We start from the raw sequence: 27761 nt of genomic DNA, 5'->3' as shown, positions 1-27761 counted from the left end.
ACTTAAAAAGAGGAAGTGAATTGCAGATTAATAATAATTATAGTATAGTGATAGTAATAATAATATCGTAATGTAGGCCGATTATTTTCTGTAGCCTAATGTTGGAACGTAGTAGGCTACTGTTTTTCTTAGCATAGGCTTTAATCTATAATAGCCTACGCAAATCAACTTAAAATGGGTATTTCATGTATTTATATATTTTAGCAGTCATTTAATAATCAAGAGCAGTATTTTATTCTTCTCATGTTACAGCCTACATTTAGATTTTTACGGTGTACAAATCTGAGTCAAAAGTAAACACGCTCTGAATGAACGATTCAAGCACTGATGCGAGTCTTACGTTACGAATCAGAGTGAACAATAGAGAGAGAGAGAGAGAGAGAGAGAGAGAGAGAGAGAGAGAGAGAGAGAGAGAGATGTAGGCGACCCAGCTTGAGCTCATAGGGAAGCAGGGAATTGGCGAAAGGTTCTTAACCTATTTTACAGGGATGCTGAACGTCATTTTGGTTTGTTAATCTGTTATTGGTAAGAGATTCACGACTCGGCCGATATTGATTTGGTATTTTGTTTGTAAGGGATGTCACAGAAGAATATTCCAGCTTCGCTTCTGTGAGGATGGCAGGACGGAGCGGTGGCCTTTTCGGATCGCAGCTCAAATGCCGCTTTGTTCGCCGTCCAGACGTGGATTGATATTTCATTCATGTGCATCTGAATTCAGTCCGTATAAAGACCAGCAGCGTAGCTCTTCAACACCGCACACACTCAGCACTGCACCGAGACCACGCAACGTTACAGGAGGTAAGATCCTCTGTCTGCACTAGTCCGATAGATAGATACTCATGCGTCCCGTGACTTTTAAAACACTTTGTCTAATTGAATGCACAACACGTGCACTGCTGTTTCTCCTCATGCTTTCACAACAGTGTCTTTCTGCCTGCAACAAACTGAAGGAAGTAGTAATGCACTCGTGTGCTTATTGTTTTGAATTTAAATCTGTCTCTCCTATTCAGCATTGCAATATGATGTGCAATACTGTAAAATCAGGATCATTAAGTCTATTCAGAACTGAATTGGACAACATGGAGAAGGAGATACTTTGTTCTGAGCTGTCACTGTGACAGAGAGTAGATGTGCTCAGGGTTATGTTTGAAATGTAATTTGGCACTGATTACACATTATATAACATTTCAGGTAAATCTAATCCTATTTCTTCAGATATAAATCTTTTTTATTTGATGTCTCACTTGAGAATAATTTTGTACTATTTGACAGATACAAAGTAGCAAAGAGCAACATATTAATTAAACCTTTATCAACAACAAAAAGAGCATTAAAGTGTTTTTTATTGTATATTTTGATGTTACTACCCAGTACTATTATTTATGAAGGCTGGTTGATTTAGCACAGTTAATGCACATTTACTAACACACTACTCACTAACACAGAGACAACAACAGTTCAACAACAGTTTGATTGCATGCAATGCAATATGTCAGTTGTGCAACAGACGCTGAATGTCAGAGCCTGAATATGGCAAACATACAGGACATTCTTGGAATAGAACAGGAAATATGAAAATATTACAAACTGTCTCGTTTAGTGATAGACTGATTCATCTGGCGAGCCAGTTATTCAGGCGATTTTTGAGAATCTGTCATCTCAAAAAAATGGTTGAAAATGGTCATACCACTGACAGCTTTGTCAAAGGATAGAGCACATTTTCTGATTTCAGATGTATTTAGTGAATTTTGAGGTAATATTCTGTAAATAAGTGAAAAAAAAAGAAGCAGATTTCTCATTAAATTGTGGTTGTGGTACTAATATGGCTGATGCTGACACTGATCTAGAGAGCTGTGTTAAAATATATAATGTATTTGTTCTTGGCTAGACTAGATCTGCTACGCTGCTGCTGATGAGCAAGTATTGACTTACTAGAAGATTAGGCCCTGTTTACACCTGGATGTGTTTTAGTCGATCAGATCACAAGTAGACGAGGGAGACACATTCCCATTTACACCTGGTCTTTTAATCCGTCTCTTTTGTCCACTTTCAACCACTTCTGTCCTGATTTCTTCGAGGGAAAGGTCTTTAGGCAGGTAAATGTTTGGACTTTTTCAGATCTTTCAATCTAATGGACAAAATAAGCTCATGCAATTTACATATGAACGCGCCTGGAGATGACGTAAAAACATACAGAGAGCAGCAGTCTTCGTTTCTGCTCTGAGCCGCAAGACCAGCCGAACGCTGTGAGTGTGTGTTAGAAATTGTGCTTGGCGTGTTTTTCGCCTTCAAACCAAACTTGGGTCTTTAGCTGACAAAGTTTAAATCCCATCTGTCTAGCGCACTTCCCATAATGTTAAGCATTAGGTCAGTAGACGAAGAGTCTTTTGTGGCTGTTCAAACACATTCAACCTACACTATACGAAAGCAATCCAGTCAAATCCATTTTCGACTACCTCTGGAAGTGGTCAAAAGTAGACAAGCTCAAAACGTTTTACACCTGTATTTAGCGTCATCCACTTTTGATCCAATCGAACAAAACGCATCTTAATACCAGCAGTAAACAGGACGGGCCCCAGACGGTGAACGTGATTTCACCAAGTACCACATGTTCCTGGATCAACATCTTTGTTGATCCTGGAACAACTTTCCAATCAACGAATCAGATTTGAGAGACAAGTTTACAGTTTATGACAAGTTTAGGCTTAGAAGAACCAGGGTGAGGTGCCTTCAACATCAGTGTTATTGACCTATCATTTCCCTCTGATTTTAGGGAAAAGTTATGGGTAGGGTTAGGTTTAAGGGTAAGGACAAAATTTTAGGACAGGAATGTTATTCCAGGATCAACAAAATATGTTGATCCAGGATCATGTCTTACTTGGCAAAATCACGGTGACCGGCCACAGACACACTGCTGTGAGCATGTAAGACATGCTGCATAAATAGACATCCATAAAACCAGAAGCAGATCTAGGCAGGTGGAGCTGGGGGAGGTGGAGGGTTTCAGAGAAATGATCAGGAGCAGGATTAGCTTACAGCAAACAATGGACCAGACTATTACATTTTGAGCAGGCAATCTCATTGGCTGCAGGATCAGCAGAGGCCAATCAGCTTGTGCCATGTGGTAATGATGTTATTGCTTTGCATACTGCATGTAAAGGACCTCTAGAGTCTCATGACTGAACTATACATTATAATAAATAAATAAATAAATAATAAATCATATTACATTATTATTATTATTATTATTATATTAAATGGATTTAGATCAGTATCAGCATCAGCATCAGCCATATTGGTTAACCATAATTTTATACTGAATCTCCTGAGCAGTTGTTTAAAAAAGATGTAGTGAATCACACACTGTAAGAGAAAAATCCATAAAAACAGAAAAAGTACTAGTAATTTTCTGCCTGCACATTATCTGTTAAGTTGTATTGACATTTCCATTAACCCTAAAACACGACACAATGCAATGTGTAATTCAACATACAGATAAACACCAATATGGAATATTTTCTGCATATCAACAGGGTACATTGGGTCCTATTTTTACAAGCTTTTCTTAGAATGTATAGAATCTGCCGTTATTGGTTAAAATACATATTGCATGTGGATTTGAGACTCAATTTCCTTCAATTCTTAATGAAGGCGCTCAGAAAGGTATGTGAATGGCACTGAGCACACAGAGCTGGAAGTTGGGCTACAGGTGATTTAGTGATGATGCTGGTTTGTTTTCAGGCTTTATGTGACTGTATTGGCTGGATTTGCCCACCCTAACCCAGCGTAGAAGCACAAGAGCACAGTGTCACACGCACGATGAGTGTGCAGAGAATAACAGAGATGCGATCGATGCAAACCAGCCAGCAAGGCTCTCTGCACACGTGTGGATCTTGTAATGTTCCCCAACATGTGTAAAGAACAGTGGAGGTTTGTGTGTGATTGGCAGTCAAATATAGTGGGTGTTTGATCAGCCATGCAAATATATTTTGCTCAAAGTTATTAAATATACTTTGCTTAAATAAAATCAAGCTTATTTTAGGACCATTACTGCATTATGACAATTAAGTTAACTCTCTCTCCTAGTTATCGTTACTGCAATGAAAATGAGTCTCATAATTGTTTTGCAATAAAGTAAAATAAAATATATAGTGATCAAATAATGATAATAATAATAACAATTAAATAAACAATAATAATAACATTTTTATTATTATGTAAATACATCATGGTTTTATGGCATTATGATATTATTTACTACACAAAATACTGTATTACAGTAATGAGAATCTAATGAGAATCATTATAGAGAATAATGAGAATAAAAAAAATAAAAAAAAACAACGTCTGGGTGCATTATGGTAATGAGATTTTCAAGGGAAATGTGCTCAATTTAATATTCATGAAAATAATTCAACAATGCCAAATAGATAGGCTTTATTTCCTTTATAGAAAATTTAATTTCTTATGACTTTGGGGTGAAAATGCGAACTGGTCATGTTTTTGTGAGATTCGTTCTCAGGTTTCCCACAATACATTGATTTGCATCTTAAAAGGTTAATTCACCCAAAAATGAAAATTCTGTTATTAAACACTCACACTCATGTCGTTCCAGACCCGCAAGACTTTTGTTCATCTTCAGAACACAAACGAGCTTTTTAAAGAAATCTGAACTACACCTTTAAAAGTTTTAAAATCAGTGGACAGTGTTGCTCCTCTGGCAAACACACACACATATTGATCTGTGCTTAGCGACCAGAAAAATCAATCACAGCAAACCGCATCTGGACACGGTACTGCGATTAAATAACAAGCAGATGTGTCTATTCATTTGGACCATCCGAAATTCAGATTCTCTTGGTAAACTGGTGACACGCCAGCACACACAACAGACATTCACAGGCCTCGTATTGATTCGCCGACAGTAGGTGCTGGTTTTGGATGCTTGCTTGTATTGTGGAGTGTGTAAATTTGATTTTTGATGAGAAATGATAAAAGACAACGGGGTGGAATTGTGTTTGCATCTCTGATTACTACCCTCGTGTTCTGTGATTACCATGAGCTGAATGGAAAACACACATCACAGAGCAGAACAATTTATATAATCTCATCTCTTAGTTGAGCACACAAACACACGCAGATGCATCTCACAGTTTTAACCTAGCAGAAGATAAAAAGTGCAAAAAAAGTCTCAAAAGAAGTCTGGTCATACGTATGTTGCATTGGTGAGGCTACATAAGGGTCGGGAAGGCACTGGCACACTTAGATTGACAGCTGGTCCACCCAGTCGAATAAGACACAACATCATTTTTGTGGGAAAGGAGAAAAAGATCACGTAGGTACAATAATAATCACTCAAATACTCTACATTAATTTAGCTGTCACTCCTGAAACTTTGCAGTTTGGACGTGGCCGCTGGTCAAGCATGAAAAACTAGAGTTTTATTCAAATTCTGAAATCTGAACCTATTAAGCGTGCAAAGAGCGCTTCCTTTATAATCACTCATCTTAGTTAATCGCGATCACACAAAGTTCCGTTGTAATCGATGAAGCCGACTGCACAATGAATCTCTTATTCGCATAATGTCTACACTCTGTTATAATGACACGATTCCCGAACGTGCACAACTCGGCACTGGGAAAAACTCAGTGTTTTGAGCACTAACAAGGGCCCTATGAAATTCATTTTATTGAATTGTTTATTGTTTTTCATTAGATTTTTTTCTGGATTCCAATTGAATGGTTTAATGAAATTTGAATCATCAGACATAACATCTAATCAAAAAAATTTTTTTTAACAATTAAAAAATGTATTACAATTTTAACAATAATGGGGGCAGATTATTTGTTTCTTTTTTTCCCCTAAATTCTGTGTTGTCTTTTTTTTTTTTTTTTTTTTTTTTTAGTTTTATAATTAAATACAAATGTATTATCAAAAACGGTGGTAATAAAACAAATGCATACATTTAATTAATCTTTCAAAATGTAATCAAATGAAGATTTGATAAAAAAAGTGCTGCTCAACAGAGGTTTACTGTTTAAACATGAATGAAAATATTAATGTTAATAATGATTCTAATAATTACTATATTAATAATTAATATTAATATTATTTTTTATCTAGTTTTCTTAATAAACCGGACATTGTGTATTACGAATATTGCTGACTCTTTTACAGATTGCTTTTGTTATGGATATGGATTGCTTTCGTTAGTCGTTATGGATTAAAGCATCTACTAAATGCATAAATGTAAAATATTTATTATCATTATTATTATTACTTTAAGTAAATTCTGTTTCTTAATATTTTCTGTATTCTAGTTCTCTATTATATAAGTGAAACCGAAATTTTTTTTTAGTCAGATTGTCGTGAAGACCTTTAGGTTATGACATGATATGATATTTTTTATCAAATGAATGTTGAAATTCTCCATCCATGAAATCATAGGACCCTACCTAACCCTAAGTATGAGCACTGTTATTAGTGATGCTTGCCGCATACTTGACTCAAAGCGTATAATAAGTGCTTCATTTCAAGCAATTAGTGAATGTATTTCTTTCTTTCTCCCTGTTCACATAGTTAATCTCCCTCGCCCTCTGATTCTTTGTCTCGGTCTTATTCTTCAGTGTCTGCTCGTTGCTGAACACAGTTCTCAGTCGTAATAGTGCCTGCAGGCCTTGCCTTCAGAATCCAAGCCCTGTGCTATTGTTTCCATGACAACTTGGGAGGCATGGCCGGAGGGCATCACTGTGTATTTGCACTCTCACTCACAATTTCTCTCTCTTTTATCTCTTCCTGACACAGTGAATTTGATCACTTCAAGTGTTCTTATTTAGAACCTTCATTTCAAATTAGAGACGTGCATTTGACTCGACCGCAGGGAGTCGCTGATGAATGCTCGTGTCAGATGACGCAATAGGTGAGATTTGTGTCGATGATATGGGTTAGGAGACACTTGAAGCTTTTAAGTTTGAGCCATTTGCCTCTTTGCGTCTCTGGCCATTAAGAGAGCACTCCTGGGAACACATTAGGTTTGAATGTGATGTTATATGAGGGGGTCAGGTGCAAGCGCAGAGAGTTTATTCACTGAAATAATGACTCACTCAACAGGCTAGATCTAAATGTGAGCGACCATAAGAGCATGATGTGTGTTCGTGGATATAACATGAGAAAATGTCAAAAAAATTCTTAGGCTATGTGTACTGTATTACACAATGGAAATCGTTATCGCAAAATAGTTCCAAAATGAGAATTTCAGAGGGAAATTCAAATATATATATGGAAAACCAACTATTTTCAACCCTCATTCTGAGCCTCTGTCTGAAATGATCCGTTTTTTAAGGGGTGGCTTCTTTAAGGCTTGTCAGGAAACAGACACTTATGATTGGCTACCGTCATTGCATAGGAAACAGTATCAATGCCCGCTCGCTATTTCACGCGAGCAAGTGTTTTAAAAACATTATCTATATAAAACCGTCTTTTACAGACAAAGCATTATGAAATCATTTACATACGGGTTGTAATGCAGTTGCTGTCAGATCTCATCTGTTAATAAAATTTTATTTGAGGTTTACACTGTACCTCATTTACAAAACAAAATGCTCCGAACGAACATATAATCCTCGGACGCGATCTGGGACGCCATTAAAATAAACCATCCACTTGTTTCCGACACTGGGATTCTTGTGAAGTCTCAGAGCTGTTTAAACTGGACACAGCGACACAGCTGTTCCACGATTGGCCGGATTCACCGCATGACAGCGATCACGTGCGTTTCGTGTTTATTCGAACGCCTTTAGTTCCTCTAAAGCTCACAAATCAGTTTTTTTATAACAGTAAACACCCTTTTCATGTAGTTGCGATATTGTGTCATGTTTATCAAATAACTGATAACTGATTAAAAAACGTAGACTCCACTTCATTGATAGTAGCTTATGTTGAACTTTATTCTTGTTCAAACAGACGCTGTATGAAGCAGTACATAAAGTATTGAATGAAATTTCTCTGAAACAGAGACCACGTATGCAAACACCACGTGAGCAGTCACTACGGGAAGCAGAAAGTGTCCGACTTCACGTCTCCGTTTGTAGCTCCACCCCTCCCACACGCGGCTACTCTCGACGATCGGTTACATCCAGACGCAGCCGATGTCGAACAAACCTTTCGTTTTTCGTTACCACGTGTTTCTCTGAAAACAATATTCATGAAAAATGTCGCTGTGAACTCGATACATGCTTTGAAGCTTCAGTGTCAAATGTAACATCACTACTTTAAGGTCCAGCTTTAATATTTTCAAGTTTATGTGTGTTATTTTCAAGGTATAGCCTACCAATAAACATTTTGAGATCATGCACTCCAGACACATTTTTTTCAGGTAAAGAGGGCCAAGCTGGTCACGTAAGTTGAACCATCCTTCACTGAAAAAAAAAAAAAAAGATTCGTTGAATTTAATAAAAAAAAAATGTATGGTAAGTGGTTGCACACAATTGATTTTAGCTACATTTAAACAAATGCATTAAGTTGAACTAAAATTGATTAAGTTCAACATAATGCATTTGTTTAAATGTAGCTAAAATCAATTGTGTGCAACCACTTACCATACATTTTTTTCAGTGTTGATTTATCAAACATGATCTTGTATCTTAAAAATACATGGTTTATTAACCCATATTATCAAACAAATATATTCCAAAGCATATTTAACAAACCCAAAAGCATATAGATATAGGCTATGAGTAATATTCATCAGTTCACTCAATGCATGTGTAAAATTCAAAACAACCAATAGAACATGTTGGCATTAAATGGGATGAAATCTGAATATTCTGAAATCTGAATGAAAATGAACTCTACATTAAAAATGAATCGCTTTACAGATTGAAATGAACCAATCTCTTTTTTGATCTTTCATCTGACTCGAATTTCCAACGGCACACATTTCTGTTCTCTAAATAAGTAGATTATACATGTCAACTATAAAATAACCAATATACATCAATTTAATGAATTTGATAAATAATTACTTAAAGGTCACCCACTTTACATAAATCCTACTGGCCCACTTTAAGACATTCAGCAATATATAGACTCCTTACAAGAAAACCAACACATTTGATTCTTTGCATTTGATTCCCTGTTAACTTTAGTAAACCAGGAACGGTCACAATATTTGTGAGAAACCTTATAGTTTAGAAAATAAAATCTTAGGTTAGAGGGTTTTCTACCTTTAACAATAAGGGTGTCCTCCCTTGAGATGTAGCCACACCCTCCAGTGTCATATTGCATCAACCAAAATCATTTTATCATTTAAAGAAATAGTGTATCTTTAAAGGCCATTGTCATGCTCTTAAAGTGTTAACCCATTGAGCACAGTAAATCAAACTAAACGGCCCACTTTACCTGCATTCACCCTACATTTATTTTTAAGGGTGCATTTACTATTGGAAGCTATGGCCAAAAAGCCTCTGAAAAGACCAAGAAAAAAAACATGGGAATGTTCAGGTTATGAAAAAGGACTGTTTAACATACATTTAAAATATGCATAAACATGCAATTAAGTCTGAAAACATTACATTCCTGAATTTAATTACTTTTTTTACAGGTTTATTTTCAATAATATGTACTCTTCTTTTTAAAGCATGCTAAAGTGTACTTTTTCACAAGGACAGGTAAAATAAAAGACAATCTATACTTTCGCTTAAACTAACTTTTAGTTGTACTAAATAAAGTCAGTTTTGCAAGAATGGAAAAAAAAGAACAAGCCTAAAATAGCAGAGGTACATTACCGTATAGCTGAAAAGCTGTCCTCAATCCGTGTGGAGCCTGAATACTGCAGTCACAAAAATACCACAAAGCTTAATCCGTGTGCAGTCCTGAACTGGGGTTGAGAGAATGTTCCTTTGCAATCACACTTTTGGCTGCTCTTTTATAACTCATGTGGAGCTACAAGTTAACCATGATCGTCTGTTAGTCACTAATTAAGTTCACCTGTGTTTCATTTAGCTCCCTTTGTTTGCCTGTGTATACATAGCACTCAGTTTATTCATTGTCTTGCATTGCACAATGTGTTCTCCAGTGTAGATTCGCTTCATTGTTTTGTGTTTATTAAAATAAGTTCTGCTATAGAGTCCTCTCCTCTTCATTTGGTGACTCATTAATTCTCAGTTAGTGTTCAATTACACGTGAATTTCATGCTTGACATCACTTCTTATAGCAGATATTCATCTCACATAAGTTGTTATTTTTCAAGAAACCATTTCTACAGACTCTGTCCCAAACCTGACAAGCCTATATTTCACATGGAATTGGACTGTTATTTAATTGTCTTTGCAGGTAGAAGTAAAAATGTCTGGGGGAATGATTATTCTATGGCATCGATGTTAAAATCCCCTTTTAGTAGAGTGAATGCTGTATATTCTTGGGTTTTCTCCGGCCAATTTTTTGGCGGTCCAATCAGCGAACAGAGGGAGTGGCTGAGAACGATAACGTTGAGGTGCGCTAGTTTGAGTTGTAGACATACGTCACGACCAAACGTTAGCGATTGGTTATGGCAGATCCAGAGTGGCTCTGGGCAGATCCAATAGTTTTAAACTTTAAAGTTGTCCATTTATGTTCGCGATTGTGCTGCATTCACTCACAAAAATAAATGTTTTATATATTTACGGTAAGAAATGTACAAAATATCTTCATGGAACATGATCTTTACTTAAAATCCTAATGATTTTTGGCATAAAAGAAAAATTGATCATTTTGACCCATACAATGTATTGTTGGCTATTGCCACAAATATACCCGTGCGACATGTGACTGGTTTTGTGATCCAGGGTCACATTTAGTCTCATTCCAGCAGCCGAAAGTATGAAACTAGACCGGTCCACCATGAAGGGAGCAAATAGGCATGTAAATGGATGTTAAATATACAGTTTACCTTAAATTGTCCTTCACTGAGTTCACATTTTCCTATCCAGAGCAACACATAGCACATTTAAAGTACAGTTTTCCCAGTACAAGGACAGTCTGCTGTCTACACTGTCTCGCTCAGGGGCAGAATCCTGAATAAAGTGGCATTTCACGAAACACCCAGTTACATACGGCACTGTAGATATTAAACCCTCCAAGCTGCTCTCAGACAAGAGCAAACAAAGCGATTCAGCCTTTACTGCATTCAGAACTGGTACAAACTATAAACAAGAGTCTATTAGCTTGTCAGCTGAAGCAGTGAACAGCCCTTATAGCTCATCCAAAGAGTACAGAATTATAACCAGGCTCATGACAGCAGAAAATAATATCTCGAAGGCAAACTGACATTCATACTGAACATCATCTAGAAAACCCACTGAAGCTTTCCACCAGTGAAAAATTATGCGTTTTGTTTTCTTTTTTGTAGTTGTTTAAGAAATGGATGAACTGAATTAGTTTGAAAAACAGTTTGAATTGCAGATGTGCTTTTTCACTAGAACGGATTGAGTGTTTGTTCTTATTTTTTCTGTGTGAGTTCAACATAATGCTCTGAGTCGAAAAACAGGAAAATAATTTATGAAGCAAGTTTGAGAACGCGGGTAACAGATCACTGGAGGAAATGATTATCAGTGAATAGTGACTTAAGTTCCAGTCTGTTTCTCAAAGAATCGTGAATCATATGTCTTCAGAACGCTTGGAATATAGCAGATCAATCATTTGGACTACTTTTATGATACTTTTATGATACTTTTGTGGTGCTTGTGTGTCTTTTATGAAGATAGAAAGCCTCAGACCTTATTTCTCCATTTGTGTTCTAAAGAAATAAAGTTTGGAATGACATGAACATACAGTATGTAATGACAGAAGTCTTTTTTTTTTTGGTCAGGACTATTTATTTATTTATTTACATATTATTTTTATTTATTTATTTATAAATCCTCTACTAAAAGCAAGATTTAGTGGACAAGATACATATCTCCATTGATGGCCAATTAATATTGCAAGCATGTTTCTTTGCTTGCAATTGGCCAAATTAATTGGCCATCAATGGAGATATTTATATGATTTTTGTCAAGAAACACATGCTTGCATAAAAAAAGGCCAAATTAATACTATTATAGTCTTTGTTATTAGATTTAGAATTAGATTTTTTTTTCTATTTTAATTTTGTTGTGTTTTGTCATTTTTATTATTATACACAGTATATATTTATTTAGTATATATTTGCCTATTGTTTTATTCATTTATTTTTTATTTTAGTAGTTAAACTTAACAAAATGGTGCCTTGGCAACTAGATGAAATTAAGTTTAAGGTTTTTTTTATTATTATTATATTATATTTTAATTTAATTTTTGTTTATTTTATTTCAAGTAATGAAAGTGTTTTTTAATGGTTTTAGTTTTAGTTAACGATGATATCCCTGGTTTTAGCATCTACCGACAGTCAAACTTCAATGTTGCAAATCTGTTATTTCTCCAAACTCCTATTCCCACTTTTCATGATCCAATCAACATTAGACGGCTTAATGAAGTCCCTCGCTAGTCCTTACACTTTCTTCTGATTGAATTTCCTTTTTCACTTAGACGTGTGTCTGTCTAATCTCCATCCATCTGAGATATGACATCTGTTGAGACTTCAGCATCCACCCATCATGCCTCTGTTTTCCACTCTCAACACACTCTGCTGTTCTTGGAGGGAGAATGCAGTGAATAACAAACATCATGATGCGAAGCCGCTAAATATTAAATTCTGTAGATGTTCCTGCGGCGTTTAAATGATCATCCGGCAGAATCACTTCAGAACCCAGACGCACATGTAAGGGAGCGCCATATCTCACAGAACATCGCCTTTTCAACACTTCACAGCTCCTTCTTTTGACTTGCCGATGTTTGTGAGGCGACACACGTAGCAAAAGAAAGGCGCTGAAGGCAAAACCCCCATTTTCCCCCCTTTATTCCCTCTTTGTGATTTCCATTCTCCTTCTCCAGCGACAGGAGAATAGCATTTGAGTGCAGGACAGTGGACTTGAATAGGCTGCCATTTCTCCACTGATGTTTATCATGTCTTTCTCCTTCATGCTTTGAGCTGATAAAAAGGCTTATGTGGGTCATGTTGCATTAATCGAGCTCGCTGTCCTCTCAAATACTCTCTAAATTAAGCAACAGGCATAAAATATTCACATTTGCTCATGGTTCATCATTCAATGACACATTTAAGTGAAGAACAGCTCAAATGTATCACAGTGAAGTAAAACTGCTCTCACAGAGACAATCTTTTTTCTTTCCGCCATATTAAATCTTCTTTTTTTTTTTTTTTTTTTTAAATGAGATGTTAGTTTTATATTTAAGGTTTTGAAGACTATTTTGGAGCTCTTGATGCATTCATTTCAGAGCTGGTATCTCAAATCTGCGTTTCCAAATCGCCTCATGTCGCTTATGATCCACGTGGTCAGGACCTCTAAATCTTTCAGCGCTGATCTTTTTCAGTCACTACCATGTTTCGGGCTCGAGCTCAGAGACAGCAGACCCAGAACTGTTAAACGCATACAGAACTCTGTATTGATCCATTTTGTGAGACTTGTCAGGGCTTTGATGATGCTCTGGCTCTCAGCAAACTTTCTTTCAGATTAGCTACAGAAAGCTGGTGGTGTAGTTTTGGAACATTACCCTGAATGTTAGCAGAAACCGTTTCTACTAGACAACCCCCTGTGAAGGCCTCAGATCCTCAGCAAAGACCACAAGAACCAGGCCTGCGCACAGACCAATGACCAGCTTCTGCTCAATACCGGCGTGATGAATCCGATCTTAGCAAAAGGAACTGGATGAAATATTTGAATGCTACTGATCCACAATCTGAATTCTGACTTGTGAAGCAGCCTGAATCATAATCACACCGTGTTTGTTCGTTGGCCAGAGGAGAACTGGCCCCCCGACTGAGCCTGCTTTCTCCAAAGGTTTTTTTCTCCATTCTGTCACCTGAAGGAGTTTGGGTTCCTTGCCACTGTCGCTTCTGACTTGCTTAGTTAGGGACACTTAATATTAAGCAATATTATTGATCTGACTGTACTGACGCCGTTGAATGAGAACTGAACTGGTGTGCGTTTCCCAAAAGCATCGTTTGCAAACTAGTTTCTAGTTTGCATGACATGTGGACTTAATAACTCCTAATCTTGAGCAAAATAAGCAAGCTGACATTCAGTACAACCTGTGTCTTTTATTTAGAATACATACAAATGTCATTTACGTCTTTTAGTTTGTCAAGAGATTTAAAGCACCGTTTTTGAAGAGTGCGCATGTGCGAACGTGCTCTACTATAACGAGCCTATGATTGAATCTGGAAATAAAGCAAAATAACTGAGAAAAAGGAGAAATAGTCCTCAGATGTCTGTAATTTATAGCAAAGCGTTATCTAGCGTTAATTCGATCTCAAACAGTTTCATTAAAAGAAGTTATTACTCCAACACGTGCATGACGTCATAAACCAACGTGGTTGAACGTAGGGGTGGGCGATACTGCAAATTTCGGTATCGATCCGATACCAAGTAAATACAGGGCCAGTATCGCCGATACCGATACCGATACCAATACCAATACTTTTTCATTTTAAAAGCATGCACTTGAACTTGTCCTGTGCTAGAGCAGTGTGTCATGATTTATGAGGTGAATGCATCATTAATATGCTAAATCTGAATACGTTTTCATGACTACTAAATATTTTGTGATTTATGCTCTCAACTCGCCTGTATTTAGACAGTGACTTTTACAAAACTACCCTAATTATAGTACTACTAGCCTACTAGTACTAGCCTACTGTTCAAAAGTTTGGGGTCTGTAAGATTTTTAATTCTCTTCTGCATTTATTTGATCAAAAATACAGTAAAAACTGTAATATTACAATTTAACATAGGTTTTCTATGTCATAGTAAACTGTAATTTATTCATGTGATCAAAACTGAATTTTCGGCATCATTACGCCAGTCATGATGATAATTCATTTTAATATGCTGATTTGCTGCTCAGGAAACATTTTTGTTATTATTATCAATGTTGAAAACAGTTTCATATTTTTGTGGAAACCATGATACATTTTATGCAGAATTATTTGATGAACCAAGTTGAAAGGACATCATTTATGAAGTAGATTTTTGTAACAGTGTAAAACCCTTGACTGTCACTTTTGATCAATTTAATGCATCGATCCTTGTTGAATAAAAATATTAATTTCATTAAAAAAAAAAAATCTTACTGACGTCAACGTTTTGAACCGTTATGGACACTTTTGGTTTGTTTATTGCGAAATAACTCCCGATTGTTTCTCTGTCATCTAAGCAAGGCTTCGTTTCCCAAACGCACTGGGCCTGTGAGCTCAGCGAAGCACCAGCATCCAACGCTCTCTGGGATTGATTGGTTTCGTCTTGTATCCAGATAACTAGGAGAAAAAGTTCTATCCTACACAATTATCCGCTAACATTCGCTTATTTTTCCACTTAGAAGCTTATTTTACGCACTGAATTGCGTGCTATTTAATAAAAATTACTGGTAAAAAAAATACACATTTAGATCGATATTTTTATGTGAGGATCGATCCTTTTCGATACCACGTCAGTATCGATAGTATCGATACTTCAGGATCGATCCGCCCACCCCTAGTTGAACGACCACTTTGCGACAATATGGTTTCGGGAAACAGTCGTGACTAGCTAGTTGATTTCTTCAACGATGCATCGTACTATGGTAGTTAAGCAGCGAGTTACGTCGTTGTACGGGAAACACACCTCTGTAGGCTACAATGACATTATTTTTTGCAGAACTGCTTTATAAACTAATTTAATAATTGATTATCTTTACAACGGAACTGAATCAACACTGAACTGACTTCAGCTGAACAACAGCCGAAACGCAGCATTTTCCTGTATCACTTTGAAACCATCTGTATTGTATAAAGCGCTACAGAAATAAAGGCGACAAACACAAAAGCACAAAGGATGCTTTTGCTGGCAGGTACAGAGAGATTTAGTGTTTTCTTGTCAGGTTTTTACCTTGTTGATCTATGAAAGCACGCTTCACTGCGTCTTTAGCTGGTGCCTCGAGTTTCCAGCAACAAGTAATTTGACTGTCAAAAGTGAACATGTTTGACACAACCGCAACATCACAGTCAGTCAGAGCATATTTGATGTCCAGATGTCTCTCATTCACTCATTCATGTACATTATATAAAAAATATTTTGTAATATATATATTTATATTTCAAAATAAATATGTATATATTTAATTGTTATTTAAAAAGGGTTATTTATTAAAAGGATTCTACTTTAAATACTTTTTTTTTTTTTTACTTTCTATTCATCAAAGAATCCTGAAAAAATGTTTCCATCACGGTTTCCACTAAGTTATTAAGCAGCATTTTCAACATACAATAATCATAATAAGAATGTTTCTTGAGCAGCAAATCATCATATTAGAATGATTTCTGAAGGATCATGTGACACTGAAGACTGGAGTAATGATGCTGAAAATTCAGCTTTGATCACAGGAATAAATTACTTTTTTATTCATTTATTTATTAATAGAAAACCGATATTCTAAATTGTAATAATATTTCACAGTATTACTGTTTTCACTGTATTTTTGATCAAATAAAAGCAGCCTTGGTGAACATAAAATGCTTTTGAAAGAATCATACCCAAACTTTTGAACAATAGTGAAGATATATTAAATATCCATGTTTTTATTTGTAATGCAGTTTTATTATTTTATTATAAACCCAACGCTAGGTGTTATATAATCTCAGTCTTATGAACACTCACAATGTCCAGCCGTGAAGTAGATCGAGTAAGCTGTAAATCTGGGACCAGGGGGCCGAAACGCACATGTCTTTGTTCATAACTCTTCTAATCCATGTCTTAATGAAAAGCTGGAGATTTCAGATGGATGAGGCGAGTGGAGCAGGCTGAGGGTTTGATCTGGTCTCCTGGGAGAAGTGTGTAGTGTGCTTCTCTGGGCAGTGTTTGGTGTTGTATTTCATATTCTCTCAAAACAGAAGAGAGATCCTGGAGGAAGAGCATGTGCACCTCAAGCCTCATGTTTAATTAACCAAAGCCCAGCACAGATTCCTCCTAAGAGACTGTTCTGTTGGGACCAGCAGGCAGGAGTGAGCGCTATCCGTCTTTTTTCCCCTCCTTATGTTGACTCTACACTTTCTTCCCTTTCTGCACCGCAGGATTCAATTTTCCGATCCACTTAGGCGGGATTCTCATGCGTTACGGATCCGATTAGTTCACACATGCATGCACTCTTTAACAACAAACCGTGTTTTTTTTTCCTGTGTCTGTCTGTCTCTCTCTTTTGGGCAATTATTCCGCTGGTTTAACTGAAATCCATCTCTCTCTTTCTTCTTTTCTTCTCTTTCCTCTCTTTTGCCCTAGTTCTGCCGCCTCTTTTCTATCATTCCGTCTTTCCTGTTTTTGCAGTTTTTTCTCTGAGATGAATCCTCCTCAGCTCTCTGTGGTGTTGGTGCTGATGTTGGCCCAGCTGTGCGCATCTTCTCTCGGTTGTCCTTCTGGGTGTCGCTGTTACAGTTTGACCGTGGAATGCGGATCCACCGGACTCAAAGAGATCCCGCAAGGCATTACTCACGGGACACAGGTCAGTGATCACACTAAGCATGCGAGTCGTATTTTGAGAATGACTTGAAAAGCGATTTCAGATGGTCAAGAAACTCCAGATAAACTCTTAAAGGGATAGTTCACCCTAAAATGAAAATTAAGTCATTATTTACTCACCCTGGTGTTGTTGTAATGCCGTATGCCCTTCTTTCTCACCCAGAAAAAAGTTGTGAGAAATAAAGATTAACAAAAGCACAACATGAAGTACAACACCTAGAAATCGCCCAAAAACAGAGTAAATAGTCATTTTAATTTTGAAGTGAACTATCTCTTTAAAAATAAAGGTTCTTAAATGGAATCGATGGTTCCATGAAGAGCCTTTAACATCCATGGAAACTTTCCATTCTGCAAAAGATTCAAAGGGTACTTTAGGTTATTAAAATGTTTTTCACACTAAGAAAAGAAATGGTTATTTTAAGACCTGTTCATTAAAAAGGTTCTTTGAGAACCCCAAAATGGCTCTTCAATGGTATCGCTGTGAAAAACCGCTTTGGAAACTTTTTTTTTAAGAATGTAAAGCATCATTTTATAATCTAACCATTTATAAAAGGAATTTTGCATTGCACATTTAAAAAGAAAGGTATTTGAATTAGTCAAATGCTTGAAAAATCCCTTATCTCCTTCTTCTGGTATACCATTTTTATGACATTTACAGTTAAAAAATAAAATAATTAAATCTAATTTAATATAAATATAATTTTTTTTATATAATTTAAAAATAAATAAATATTCATATCATAAGAATGTGTGTGTGCGTGTTTTGATGTTAAAAACAATATGGAGAAAATATGGAAAAATACTTCCAACATTAAGGTTTAGAGTAACAAGAAGCTGCTCACATGTGTGCTGAAAAATTAATAATTTTAGTCATATAAAGTTAATTTAAATGTGCCATTGGTGTTAATATTTGTGTAAAAGTTTTCTTTGAAACATATTTTATTTTAAAATTAAAATAATTTAATGTTATAATTTTTGAGCAGTACACTGTAAAAAAAAAAGTTTAAGTTTTAAATACAACAAAGACTATTGGAGTGTTTTACAAGAAAAAAAGTTTCAGTCTCTCTACTTCAAAATGTCATGTTTAATTCAATGTGTTACTTGCCATTTCTTTGTAATTATTTGTGAAATTGACTAGCAATTTCTGAGAGAAAATTGTTTCTACACCAAATTTTTGCTCAGTGTATAATCAGTAATATTATAAATACTTTCCATATAGCTTTTATGGGAGAAAACTGAGCTGAGAATGACCTGGGTAACGATTGATCAGCAGTCATAAAGTCGACATAAAATTAAAGTTTACTGTAGTAAATGTTTTTGATCTTATTGTGAGTGGTTTTGCCATTGTACACACAAATAAATAAGGTTTCCATTCTGTTCTTTATAGACTTTTGTGAACGAAAACAAAAACATATACATTAATCACACCAGGCTGCATTTGACCTCAGGTCTACTCGGCATCCGGTCACACATATTTATTCTGGTCAGCCTAAACGATAAGATACTGCCTTCTTCTGTACGTGTCGACACCTTGACCCACAATACAGCAAAGTTGAGATTAAAACCATAGATCATAACTCCAGATAGTGCTGGGAATCATTCGTTACATCAGCGACTCCCATGGCCAACCTTATTTGCATGTCTATGGATCTGCTCCAGTCACATCACTAACATTACTGCAGCTCGTGAATATTCATGAGCCGGCTTGCATAAATTGCTCAATTGACCCGTGTAACCTATGCTGCACAAGAAATTTGCTTCAGCTCGGCCTGTGTTTGATTACAGACAATAGCTTGATAGAAATCAATTAGAACATGAATTAGCGTAATATGTTGCATCATTAATAGAGTTATAGTAGTGGAGACAGGGCACACAGTCCTACTCTTTGAAAGCCCATTAATGCCGTTCCTGAAGCTGGTAATTGATTTGTTTGTGCGTTTCACTGATAGTCGACCCAGAGCTGTGCAACGCTCACAGAACTTTGTATTGATCCATTTTAAGCTAGGAAACCTTCTTTGACTCTGAATCCTCCTGGAACAGAGCAAAGATGAACAGCAAGAGAGAAATATTTATGCGCGAGTGTGTTTTGTCAGCAGTCTCTCGCTGCTGTCAGTGATCAGGACAGAAACTCAGGTCGACATGGATGAGATGGATGTAGGCGAGCGTATAAAATCAATGAAGCTTATACTGCAAGCGAAACAGATTCTCATTAGAGTTTGATCAGTTTTTGCCTTATGCAAAACATGCATAATACTAATAATTCAATAATTAATATAGCCTAACCTATTATTAATATTGTTATTATTGATGACAACTATATTAACAATAACAGTAATAATAATAATAATAATAATATGCAGGACCAATTTTAAATATTGTTTTATTTCTGTTTTCAACTAAATAATCATTAGACTGACAATAAAACATAATAATAATAATAATAATAATAATTCCTTTATTAATTTAATGTATTACTAATATTGTTGTACTTAAAAATGACAACAATACAAAATTTATAACAGTTTTTATAATAATAATCTCATTATTAATATAATAATGATAATGATAATAATAATGATTCCATTGTTAACATAATATTCTAATTTCCATATTGTATTCATATTATTAATATCATATTATATTTATATACATTATTAATATTATATTGCTGTTGTCATTATTAATATGATTATTAATAATGACAACAATAATAATACTTACAATAATTATATGCATAATAATAATAATCAAAATTGTATTGTTAATATAATGTATTATTATTACATTATTAATATAATAATAATATAATATTATTATAATATCCATATTCAAATAATAGTATTAATATTATAATATACATTGATAATATAATTATATTGTTGTCATTATTAATATAATTATCAATAATTACAACAATAATAATACTTACAATAATTATATTAATAATACTAATAATATCAATTTCATTATTAATATAATTTATTATTATTCCATTATATTAATATAACATTTTCCATATTCAAAAAGTATTAATATAATATTATAATATCCATTATTAATCATAATTATATAATTATTAATAATGACAACAATAATACTTGCAATAATTATATTAACAATAATAATAACAATAATCATCTCAATCATTTCATTATTAATACAATTTATTATTATTATGTTTTTCAGAGAACAGAAATGTGTTGGTTATTCATAAACCAGCTATTTAAAGCTGACAAGTGTGTATATTGGTAAGAAATACTGGTCAAACTGATTATGTCTAGTTCTCACTGCTTCAGTTTTTAATGATGGTTTATAAAATAAAGCACCTATCACATATTACTCACTCTCTCTTTTCTTTTAAAACTGTGATATGTACTAATGTTACTCCCATGGAATTTGTGTCCGCTTCAGACCATCTTTCTACAGGACAATGCCATTGGACAGATCCGTCAGCGGGATCTCTCTGACCTCGGCCAGCTGCACTACCTCTACCTGCAGAACAACAGCATCTCCACGCTGGAGTCCGGGGCCTTCAGGAACCTGGGTCTGCTTCTGGAGCTCGCGCTCAATGGAAACCGCATCCACCTGATCACAGCGGACGTGTTCCGGGGCCTGGACCACCTGCGCATCCTCTACCTCGCAGGAAACCAGATCACCAGACTCGAGGACTACACTTTCCGCGGACTGCAGGTGAAAACACATCTGAAAATTTACATTTACAGTATGTTATGGGATTTGGGAACATTCATTTACAGTATAAATGTGACTAAAACGTTCATTTAAAGATAAAAGTTTAGCCAGGACTTGTAAAAACATCAACAAAAAGAGAATGCAAGAGATCATGATTTGCAACAAATAATACTCAGAAACTTACTTAGATTTCCAAAATAAAATAAGGAGAAAAAAAAATGCATTGGAAATATAATTGACTGAGTAGAAGTATTCTTCTATACTATTGTGCCTATGAAAACAAGATGCCTTTTGCACTTTTTTGACAACATTTTGGGGAAACCAGTGTTATTTTTTTTATATCACTGAGATTCTATTATAGTTATTAATGTTTTGAATTCGATTTTGTTTATATTTTCCATTTTCATTTCAGTTAAAGTCTTAGTAATTTTATTGTGTGTTGGACATATGTCTATAATTTTTTTATTATTAAATTTTATTAGTTTAAATTTTTGCCTTAGCAACAAGCTGAAAAATTATATACCGGTATTATATTTTATTTTATTTCATTTCACTATAACACTGATTTGATTTCAAGTAGCGAAAGTGTTTTTTTTAATGGTTTTAGTTTTAGAATCAGTTATAATAACAAACCTGGTTCAACGTTTTATCCTAACATTTATGAAATACTAATACCATCATATGGCTGTTCAAATAAAACCATTTTTAGAAAGCTCCACAAATTTGCACAACCTTTACATGATGTTACCTTTACAAAGTTTGCAGGTTTTGAAATGCTCATCATAAGAAGGTTTCTGTAGAAGCAGAAACCACAGAAAAGCAGTACAAAACCTAAATGAATGGGACTTTTTCAGCAATATGGTATAAGACATTCACAGCAGTGCCATCTTTGATTTATAACAGGAATGAAAGTGAGTCTGTGAGGGATAGATATAGGTACATCTCTTCTGGGGGTTGTACTGTTATTTAGTGTGTTTTTGGATTGTTCTGCTGATGAAACACTGCAAGAATATCTTTCCGAGAAATTTCAGTAGACAAAAAACCCCAGACACCATGAGCTGTGGAAAATTATAAGTGATCTAGAAGCTTAATACAGCTTTTTACAGCGGATGCCATTAAAAACACAGCAAGTCTTTCCCTCGAAACCTTACTTTCATACCTGTCATGGCACTGCTCTGAATAAGGTCTATTGGATGGAGGGACTGAACTGAAAATAGATGACACTGCATCCACTCTAGGTTGCTTTACAAAGTGTGTTTTATGATCGTACCGATCATGCTCGTTGCAATAACCATAATGATTGATTCATCAATGTTGATGCATGTTTTCCAGCGTTTGCAGGAGCTGCATCTGCAGGAGAATGCGGTGGAGGTGCTGGGAGATCAAGCTCTGGTGGGTCTGTCCTCTCTGGCTCTTCTGGATCTGAGCAGGAACAACCTGAGGACCCTGAGTCCCGCGTCACTGAAACCCCTCGTCAGCCTGCAGGTGCTGAGAGTCACGGGTAAGAGCTTCTGCCACAATAATCAGAATAACCCTTTTTAAGTCTTCTACTGTTTGGATTTTTTTTTAAGTCATGTTTCCATTGGTAGCTCTTCTCATTTAAGTAAACTAATTAAAGGAGCATTTCACCCGTAGGAACATTAATCTTTATTGAAAGTGGGTCATATATGTAGTCGAAATGTAACATCAGTTTCGAATTTGGTGCCTTCTTGACCGAGGAAAGACAGAAAGTAACTTTAGGGCGCATTTGTATGGAAGACAACAACTCCCACAATGCACCACATTGCACAGCTCCGCAAGCCACTCCCATTAATCCAGAAACTAGGATGGTTCACAACACAAACGTCCGTGTCCTCGTCTGATTCAGAGATTTCAGCTGCTCTTCGCTATATTGCGGCTCGTAAAGATAGCCACGAACATCTGATTCGAGCATCAGACTTTCGAAATCCTCGTCTTCCATATCATATTGAATACGTTCCGCCATTGTCGTAACTTCACGTCTGGCTCCACAGCGCCTGTTAGCTTAGCTTCCAAACAAGATGGCGGATATTGCTTTTAGTTTCTGCAAGTGAAGTCCCACCCACTGATCTGTAATAGGTCTGTGGCGTGAGTGGGTCCCACCCCCTGGAAAAATGAGGAACGAGTGTTTGTAGTCTCAACCCCTCTACAAAGATATGGGACTTCCTGCTTAGAATGACGCAAAATGACGATTTTTACATCATTATAAGTAGGAACTGCAACACTGAAATCCGTATTTCTCCCGTCTCAGGGGAAAATGAGGGAATAATGCACGACCATTCAAAAATAAGCTTAATGCAAATGGGTGAAGTGTTCCTTTAATATTCATGATCCAAGCGTTCACTATGATCCAGTGCTGTGCTGTTGTATGAGTTGCACGACCTGCAAACGTACCACATTGACATGGCATTTAGATGTCAGCCAAGCTTTATGTTTGCTCAAGTATTTTTGTACAACATGCCGTTTGGATAAATATTTAATAATGCTGTATTTCGAGAGGCTTATATTGCGTTTGCTCTGACAGATAACCCGTGGCGCTGCGACTGCGCTCTGCACTGGCTGCGCGGCTGGATAAACGAAGAGGGTCAGAGGTTGTTGAGCTCAGCCGAGCGCCGGATGCTGTGTGCCGAACCTCCGCGGCTGTCCCACCTCAGTCTGGTGGAGGTTCCCCCAAACAGCCTTGTTTGCATCCCGCCTGTAGTGCAACTGGAGCCCAGCCACTTGACGGTGCGTTTGGGGGAGAGTCTACGCGTGTCCTGCCAGGCGTCCGGATACCCGCAGCCCCAAGTCACCTGGAGGAAAGCGTCTCACGGAAAAGCCCAGCTGTCTCCCAGAGGTCTGGTGCAGGAGGTCGGGATGGACGGAGACGCAAGGACCGGCGGGAGGTTGGTGACGGCCAGGCCTGGCGGAAAAGGAGGGCCGTCGAGTCGCGGGCCAGTCCGAGGAGCAGCCGAGGAGGGAGGCGACCGGGAGAACTTCGATCCTGATACGGGAAGCGGGATGTTGTTTCTCAGCAATGTCACGGTGGCGCATGCCGGACGCTACGAATGTGAGGCCTGGAATCCCGGCGGTGTGGCTCGTGTGACTTTTCACCTCTCTGTGAACATGTCTTCGTCCCGCTCGGAAATCTGGCCTCGGTTGCATTCCTCTTCGTACTATCATCCTTCCTCTGTGGACGTGAGCCAGGAGCCGCTGTATGAACTGGAAAGCATGGACTTCAACGCACTGGGAACCGCCACGCAGACGGCCATCGCGGTGGGAATCTCGCTGCTTGCCTTGACGGCGCTGTTGCTGCTCTGCATGATTTACAGTCGTCATCGCCAGCGGCAGAAAGAGGAAGGCGGGTACGGCGCCAGCAAAGAGGAAAGCATCCTCTACGTCAACGACTACTCCGACGGTCCCACCACGTTCGCTCAGCTCGAAGAGTACCGGGACGAACGCGGCCACGAGATGTACGTGTTAAACCGTGCCAAACCGGTGCTGCCCTCACCACCGACATGCATCCAACAGGGGTCGGTGCTAAAGGCCAGTGAGTGTCTGACTCCAGGACGGGCCACAGGGATCGGACCCCGCAGAGCTCCCGCAGAAGGAGGAGAAGGACCTCCGCTTGATCCCGAAGGGTTGTTCATGAACCAGAGCTTGCTGTTTGACACGCAGATCGCTTATGAGATCCACTGCTGAACTGTATCGCTGGAAAGACTTCGGGTTTTTGCCAGTGGAAAAATCCTGCTGAATTTCCTTTTGTTCTGAGAGCACAAACGTTTTTTTTTTTTTTTAAAGCATTAAGGGAATAAGAGACTTTAAAGCTGCGTTGTGCAATTTCAGTGCCATCAGATGTATTTGCTAAATTATTGTCTGACTTACCCTGTTATCAGGTTGTACCGGTTCTAAACACACAACATTGGTTAAGTCAGTGTTGCTACACTTATTAAAAAATAAAGGTTCTTTATTGGCATCTATGGTTCCATGAAGAATCTTTAGCATCCATAGAACCATAGATTCCACAAAAGGTTCATTATAGTGTAAAAAGTTCTTTAGATTTTTTAAATGTTCTCTACACTAAGAAAAAAAAATTATTTTAAGAACTGTTAACTAAAAGGTGCTTTGGAGACTAAAAATGGTTCTTCTATTGCACTGCTATGAAAACCCTATTTGAGAACCTTAATTTTTAAGACTGTAAATTGAGCTGCTCGAACAAGCAGAGAAATGTTAAAAACATCAGCGTTTACTCTAGTTGGGGAAATCAACCTGCGAATGGCAACTTAAAGGAATAGTCCACACAAAAATGAACATTTATCCCATAATTTACTCACCCTCAAACCATAGGTGTATGACTTTCTTCTTTTAGCCGAAAACAATCTGAGGTATATTAAATAATATCCATGGATTACTTTTATGATGGATGGATGCACTTTAAAAAGCTTTAAAAACTCGGGCACTATCCACTCCCATTATAAAGCTTGGAAGAGCCAGGATATTTTTTAATATAACTCAGATTGTGTTCAGCTGAAAGAGGAAACTCATATACACCTCGGATGGCTTGAGGGTGAATATAAATTTCATTTTTGGGTGAACTATTCGTTTAATTGAATGGCTACATAATCGTCTCTGCACATTAAACTGGGATTGCACACAGCAGCTTTTAAGGAATAATTCATCCAAAACTGAAAACAGTTCTCATTCGCATAGTTTATGATGGGTTGTTTTTGGTAGAATCACAAATGGAAACTTAAGGTGTTATTTCCAAAAACACTCTGTGTTTCGCATATTAAACATCTTCCTGTTTGTGTTTCACAGATAAAAAATAACAGCATTTTGGTTTGTAAAGTGATATAGATTTTTTTGTCATGTAAAGAATTTTAGATACAAATTTTAGACTAAAATTTCTATTTCAAATAAATGCTGTTATTTTGAACTTTTTATTCATGAAAGAATCCTGAAAAAACTTCACAACTGATTTCAACATTGATAATAATCAGAAATGTTTCTTGAGCATCAAATCAGCATATTAGAATGATTTCTGAAGGATCATGTGACTCTGAAGACTGGAGTAATGATGCTGAAAATTCAGCTTTGATCACAGGAATAAATTACATTTTAAAATACATTCATATAGAAAACAGTTATTTTAAAGTGTAATAATATTTCACAATATTACTGTTTTTACTGTTATGATCATAATATAAATGCAGCCTTGGTGAGTATAAGAAACTTAAAAAACATTGATAAAACATCCCTCAAAATTTTTAACGTTAGTGTACTTCATTAAAGTTGGCTTGTTTTTCAATTGGCGAGGCCAGAAAAAAAACAGCACAATTTAAATGTCATTTAAAAAACCTTAAAAATGTTTTAGCAACCCAGTATCCCCAACTCACTATGACAGATAATGATCATTTATATCGCAGCCTCTTCAGAACGACATGATGGTGAATAAATGAATACATTTTCACTTTTGGATGAACTATTCCTTCAAGAGAACAGTGCTGGTTTTTGCTAAAAGCAAATTCTTGTAGAATGAGAGCCGCTACCTACCTTTAAAAGAAGAGGTTACATAAAACTACCAAAAAACTGGATATTTTTTGTCGTGTTACTGTGAAATGAAGTGATCCAGGCGTAGGTCAATCACAGGGTTTGACCTCTCGGACAGGGACTGTGAGGACAACAGCAGAGGACATCTGTGCCGTGACGTCCCAGTGCCAGACAGTGTGAAAAGCTTAATGTCCTTCTTCTTGCAAATGCTGTCTACATATTCCAAGTATTCTTTCTTTTCACATGCATTCCTGTGTGTACTTATTTGTGAACGGCAGGCAGCAGAGGAGCAAGAAACCTGCTTTAAACAAGAATCAAATGCGGGTGGGTGTGTGTTTACTACAGACGGGACAGATATGAAGTAGTCGTATCTATTTTCTGTCTGAGGCTCGTTTGCTCTCATACTCTTGACCTCTGTTGGAATAACACTGTGAATAAACAAACAGGACTCTACATTCACAGCTAGCTTTTGTAAGTTATTAGATATGCCAGTTTCCTTCATATATAACAGTATTGTTTTTTGAGAGTGTGGGTATTTTTTCCTCTGCTATTTTCTTCTCCAGCATTATACGGACAATGTAGTGATGATCACATCAGGGTATACTGTATAAAATTATTCATTACAGCTTGTGGGAACATCTCAAGGTGTTAAGCTTCTGCTCAACAATACATTTGTTTGTGTATTTCTGTCAAATGTCTATCAAATATCGACCTATTTTATCCTAATAAATTATGCATTTATTTGAGATTTGCTACTGTGTGTCAAAGGAAAATAGTGAAAGTTTGACAATAACCAGGACTCAAAGGTAAGCTGCTTTAATTACATTCACTATAAACTTCCTAGCTTTTTATATTTAGTGGCGTTAATAAGGCATCAGTATTACTGTTACAGTTGGAAGCAGT

The 27761-nt window shown here is 36.6% G+C and overlaps 1 protein-coding gene across 2 annotated transcripts; it reads left to right on the top strand.

Annotated features, from left to right (window-relative positions):
- The first annotated feature begins 440 nt into the window (after nucleotides 1-440).
- Nucleotides 441-27603, top strand: lrrc24 (leucine rich repeat containing 24). Of its 2 annotated transcripts, none has more exons than XM_084119109.1 (5): nucleotides 441-798; nucleotides 17385-17604; nucleotides 21033-21311; nucleotides 22644-22812; nucleotides 23854-27603. In XM_084119109.1, exons 2-5 carry the CDS (start codon nucleotides 17443-17445, stop codon nucleotides 25008-25010), a joined length of 1767 nt encoding a protein of 588 aa, XP_083975235.1. In that variant the 5' UTR covers nucleotides 441-798; nucleotides 17385-17442; the 3' UTR covers nucleotides 25011-27603. The 2 variants fall into 2 exon arrangements, with proteins under 2 accessions (XP_083975235.1, XP_083975236.1); XM_084119110.1 differs by having other exon boundaries at nucleotides 17430-17604; nucleotides 23854-27597.
- The last annotated feature ends 158 nt before the right edge of the window (nucleotides 27604-27761 follow it).

The sequence above is a fragment of the Abramis brama genome (assembly GCF_963993115.1).
Source record: "Abramis brama genome assembly, chromosome: 7".
Taxonomy (NCBI): Eukaryota; Metazoa; Chordata; class Actinopteri; order Cypriniformes; family Leuciscidae; genus Abramis; species Abramis brama.
Note: the sequence above shows the minus strand (reverse complement) of the source record. Positions and strands in the feature narration are given on the sequence as shown.

What these genes read in the sequence shown, in the direction of transcription:
- lrrc24 (XM_084119109.1), top strand. Translation starts at nt 17,443, where the DNA reads ATGAATCCTCCTCAGCTCTCTGTGGTGTTGGTGCTGATGTTGGCCCAG. An exon ending in ACACTTTCCGCGGACTGCAG is followed by an intron (nt 21,312 to 22,643) that starts GTGAAAACACAT and finishes CATGTTTTCCAG; the next exon opens with CGTTTGCAGGAGCTGCATCT. An exon ending in GCAGGTGCTGAGAGTCACGG is followed by an intron (nt 22,813 to 23,853) that starts GTAAGAGCTTCT and finishes TTGCTCTGACAG; the next exon opens with ATAACCCGTGGCGCTGCGAC.